This window comes from Microtus oregoni, unplaced genomic scaffold (genome assembly GCF_018167655.1).
Source record: "Microtus oregoni isolate MIOR12 unplaced genomic scaffold, Mior012 000014F_ref0000157, whole genome shotgun sequence".
Lineage (NCBI taxonomy): Eukaryota > Metazoa > Chordata > Mammalia > Rodentia > Cricetidae > Microtus > Microtus oregoni.
Window position 1 is genome coordinate 28,625,692 of NW_024543073.1, and position 4,685 is coordinate 28,630,376.

General features: G+C 42.2%; 1 protein-coding gene and 1 non-coding gene across 2 annotated transcripts; both read left to right on the forward strand.

The window, feature by feature from the left end:
- Positions 1-231: 231 nt before the first annotated feature.
- LOC121455767 (cytochrome c oxidase subunit 7C, mitochondrial) lies at positions 232-2,845 on the forward strand. Its single transcript, XM_041663445.1, has 3 exons — positions 232-429; positions 1,214-1,356; positions 2,766-2,845. Exons 1-2 carry the CDS (start codon positions 355-357, stop codon positions 1,328-1,330), a joined length of 192 nt encoding a protein of 63 aa, XP_041519379.1. The 5' UTR covers positions 232-354; the 3' UTR covers positions 1,331-1,356; positions 2,766-2,845.
- On the forward strand, positions 2,617-2,678 carry LOC121456024. Its single transcript, XR_005975577.1, has one exon. It is a non-coding gene; the product is annotated as a small nucleolar RNA Z39 (small nucleolar RNA).
- Positions 2,846-4,685: the final 1,840 nt, after the last annotated feature.

The following is a 4,685-nucleotide window of genomic DNA, read 5'->3' on the forward strand; positions in this document are numbered from 1 at the left end:
TCGGGAAACAAACCCCAAGAATCCCACATCTGAACTAGAAACTAGCTCAGGACCCGAATCACTAACAATAAATATCCTTTGGTTCCTGGTCTCGCTCGCGCATCCCAAAGTCAAACTACATTTCCCACAATCCAACGGAGCCTATATTGCGTCCGGTATCATCTGAACTACAAAGCCCACAATCCTCAAAGCTCAGCCGTGCGTTGCGTTTCCGGAAGTTCCTGTGGTAGTTCCCGTCTTCCCTTTCGGTCTTCGGAGCGGTAGAGCAAGGTCGCGAAGGAAGAGGATTGTGGTGGTGCGGCCATTATCTCCGCCGTCCACCCCTGCGCCCCTTGCTGAGCTTCCCGCCGCACCATGTTGGGTCAGAGTGTCCGGAGGTTCACCACCTCCGTGGTCCGTCGCAGCCACTACGAGGAGGGCCCGGGAAAGGTGAGTGGGGCTCGGCAGCTTAGAGCAAGGGAGGCCCGGCGCCTCCCGCTTACCGCACGCCCGGCTTGGAGAGTGAGGGGAGGAAATGGCAGGCAGGTCCGGCGCTCGGAAGCCCGCAGGCCCTCAGCCCACCTCCCCGAGGAAGGTGGGGTCCCCGGGTCCCAGCCGCGGCCTCAGCTTGCCAGCAGCCTCCGGCGCAGAGCCGCGAAGCCCGGACGACTCCAGGCCGTCTCGTTAATGAGGTTGGACGATGGGTGAAGGTCACTGGGAACAAAGGAGAAGAGGGCCCGTGGCTGTGGATTAACCACGGAAACCAGCGGTCTCCGTTAGGACAAGCCTCGCTTGAGGGCAGGTATAGCTTTAGGTGTAAGTAAACCCGGTAGTTAATGGTAACAGCCGCGCAACTTTTAGGCGAGGCCCCGCTGAGGGATGTGGAAGGCATGGCTCCCTGTGGAAAGGGCAACCTTTGTACTGCGGTTGCTACTGTACTCGGTGGAGAATTTCTAAACTAGAGTGGTGTGTTTGTTTTTAAACTGGCTACTGTGCATGGTAATATCTTTTCAATTATCAAAAATACAAGAGTTAACTTGTTTCTTATACTTAGCCTAATCGGACTTACCGACTGGTATTCAGAAAAAAACTGGTGTTTATTTCATGTTCTGTCGAATGCACCTGATTGTTATGTACACGTGTGTATGTACACATGATTGCCCCCCCCCCCTTTTATTGGATGAAATCAAATTCTTTGAAGGACTGTTGGGAGGCTTTTTCTCTTTCCCAACAGAATTTGCCATTTTCGGTGGAAAACAAGTGGCGGTTACTGGCGATGATGACTGTGTTCTTTGGATCTGGATTTGCTGCTCCTTTCTTCATAGTGAGGCACCAGCTTCTTAAGAAATGAGAATATTTAATTCAACCCTTTAACAGGTAATTAGTAAGCTTCTAATTTTCCTAAAGCAATAATTTCTGTGGTGTACCCTATACACTTACTCATCACACAATAAATAGATGTGTGCTGATTACTGAAGACACTCATAGTCTGAACACATTCTTCAACAAACTTGTAAGATAAGTGATATTAAAACTCCATTGAAGACATAAAGATAAGTTTACTGAGATTCCATGGCTAGTAACAGTGTATAAGATTTCCACACAGGGCCGGGCGGTGGTGGCGCACGCCTTTAATCCCAGCACTCGGGAGGCCGAGGCAGGCGGATCTCTGTGAGTTCGAGGCCAGCCTGGTCTACAAGAGCTAGTTCCAGGACAGGAACCAAAAGCTACAGAGAAACCCTGTCTCGAGATATCCAAAAAAAAAAAAGATTTCCACACAGGGTAATCTTGCTCTTAATTTCACACTTTGTAAATCAGTCTTGTGTCTTTTACTGAAATAAATGACTCTTAGGAAATAAAAATACACTAGGGGCATCCAACCTTAACATTTAAAAAAAAAAAGGTATCATCTACAGAGTTTATGGGGAAGAACCCCACAGTCGGGTTCCTAAACTTTACAAAACAAAACTCAGATTGAGTGAGCTTAGATTTTTGTTGTTGTTGAGCTGCATTTATATCAGCAGTTCTCAACCTGTGGGTTGTGATCCCTTTTAAGGGGGTCATCTAAGACCATCAGAAAATACAGACATTTACATTATGATTCAGAGCTGTAGCAAAATTGCAATTATGAAGTGGCAGTGAAAATAATTTTGTGGTTGGGGTCACCATAACTTGAGGAACTGTATGTATTAAAGGGTTGTAGCATTAGGAAGGTGGAGAACCACTGGTTTATACCTATCCTGGAGTACATATGGCCTCTAAGCTGCAAGCCTGCAAAAATCTTTAGGTTCCTTTTAGGGAGAGGGTAATGAGAAATGAGATGGTTTCTCTGTAGCCCTATCTGTCCTGGAACTCACTCTGTAGACCAGTCTGACTACACCTGCATGCACGTCCTCCAGGTATGTGCCACCACCGCCAGGCTACTTTTTTCAGTCTTAACATCTAGGTATGTAATACATTCTATGAAACCCCCAAGAAAGAAAATACTCTGGTGTTTGTGTTCTCTCTATCTAAGATATCTGCTATGGTATTAGTAAATTAACCTGCTGAAGATGAGAAATACTGCATTAAGGAGACATATTACTACATCTCCATAGATGTTGCATTTATGCATGTGTTTATTTATGCAATGTTTTGATACATGTGATGAAGCAAATCAGTATGAAAAACTCATGATACTGTAAACGCTTTCTGATGTATCAAATTGGTAGAAGATAAGAAACTGCTGTGATGTCTGTCTAGTCAGATGGATTTCTAATGCCATTAATTTTGGTTTTATTTTTCAGAATGAAGATTGTTTAGGAGATTGATCTGAAAACTGGATTAAACTCTTGAACTCTTATTACTAAATAAAATTGTAAATAAATATGTAGCGTAAATATTTAATGCCTCTTCTCTGAAGTAAGGAATGTGACAGGGATAAGCAGTTGCTGACCGTTATTTCACATGAGCTTATGTTTAGTATAATTTTCACTGAAAAAATTTAATTGAAAAACTTTAATTAGGAAATGAAAATGTATTTCCCTAGATACAAGTTAGCAGACATTTTGTAGGTGTTCCTCAGACTCCAGAATGTAGGTATTTGGTCAAAACCCAAGATTTGTTTTCAGGACAAGCTTCTGTTGCTTCCATATAATGGTCACTCTGAAGCTGGGCTGGTGTAATATCCTGAAGTTAGAGTACACAACAGAAGAAATTCCTGGCACAGAGCCAGGAATGACCCTAGATCCAGGCCAAATGTAATGTTAGCACTGGGCTCCTCCTCCCTCTTCTTAAATTTTAATATAAGTATCAAAACCACTTCCTTGTGATAATCAAGAAAAGAATGTGTGGGCTGGTATAAAATCAGGGACTAGTGCCTAGCATGCAACATTGAGGGTGTTAAGATTCCCCAGAATCCACTTGACTGTTGTCTTTAAGCATAGCTGTGAGAGGCATGGTGAACAGAACAGTAGATCCCTTAGGCTCATGGGACAGCCAACCTTCCTGTATCTTTGAATCTCAAGTTCATTTGAAGACCTGTCCCAACCCCACACCTGCATTCAACCACACAAGAATGAAGACAGATCTTAAACATGTTTGTAGGTTTTAGTATAGAGTGTGATAAACTAAATGTATTGTTGAAAATGGAACTAAAACGGTTCTGTGAGAGATGACTATTTCATCAACTACCCTGAGTTCTGCCTGGATTTCAACTTTACCATGTCTAAAGGTGATGTGTAGTTTCATATATTCTATCCTCTTCAGGGGAAGAGTCCTGGAAGAACAATGGTATTTAGTCACTTTCCCATCATTTCAGCCTCATGCTGGCACTTTAATTTTTCTGTAAAGTTTGACACTGTTAAGGCTATACAATATTTTGTCATTTTGAAAGAAAGACTTCTTAGTTCATATATTTCATCTATAATGAGTGGTAAATAAAAGAAAAAGCCCAAAGAGCTATTTCTTAAAAAGGAAACTTGAAGCTTGTGTGTTTCTATGTGCCATTAAGTAAAACTGAACTGAAACTAAAACAGTAGGGCCTCCCGAGTGTGAATGTATTGAGATAATTCAACTATGCCAAAGTGTAATTCGGGTATGCATGTTTTACTCCATCTCCACTTTGCCCAAATTTCACTGATGGAGACAAAGGGTAGGAAATTGTTATTTTAAGAAGAGATCAATTAAGGCTTAAGAGACAAGGAGTGTTGTGGGCTCACTGACTACCCAACCCAACCCGAATGCAATAGAGGACGACTGTCCTTTGACTATATTTACAAACTATACACGTGTATACAGGCCCCACAATTTTATTTATTTATTTATTTTTTTGATTTTTCGAGACAGGGTTTCTCTGTGGTTTTGGAGCCTGTCCTGGAACTAGCTCTTGTAGACCAGGCTGGTCTCGAACTCACAAAGATCCGCCTGCCTCTGCCTCCCAAGTGCTGGGATTAAAGGCGTGCGCCACCACCGCCCGGCTTAGGCCCCACAATTTTAAAAATGAATCCCCTAGGTATTTCGTAAATACTGAGATTTATATTTTAGCCTACATCAGAATCTTAAATTTTTAACTTATCAGCAAATATTTTACTCTAATTGTGTATACAAAAGAAACAATAGCTACTTTATATGTTAATCAAAAGAAGGATTTTGGAATAACTCAAAGCTGATCTTGGATAGACTTCTCAAGTCCATATTTGAATATGGGTTCAAATAACCTGATTGTT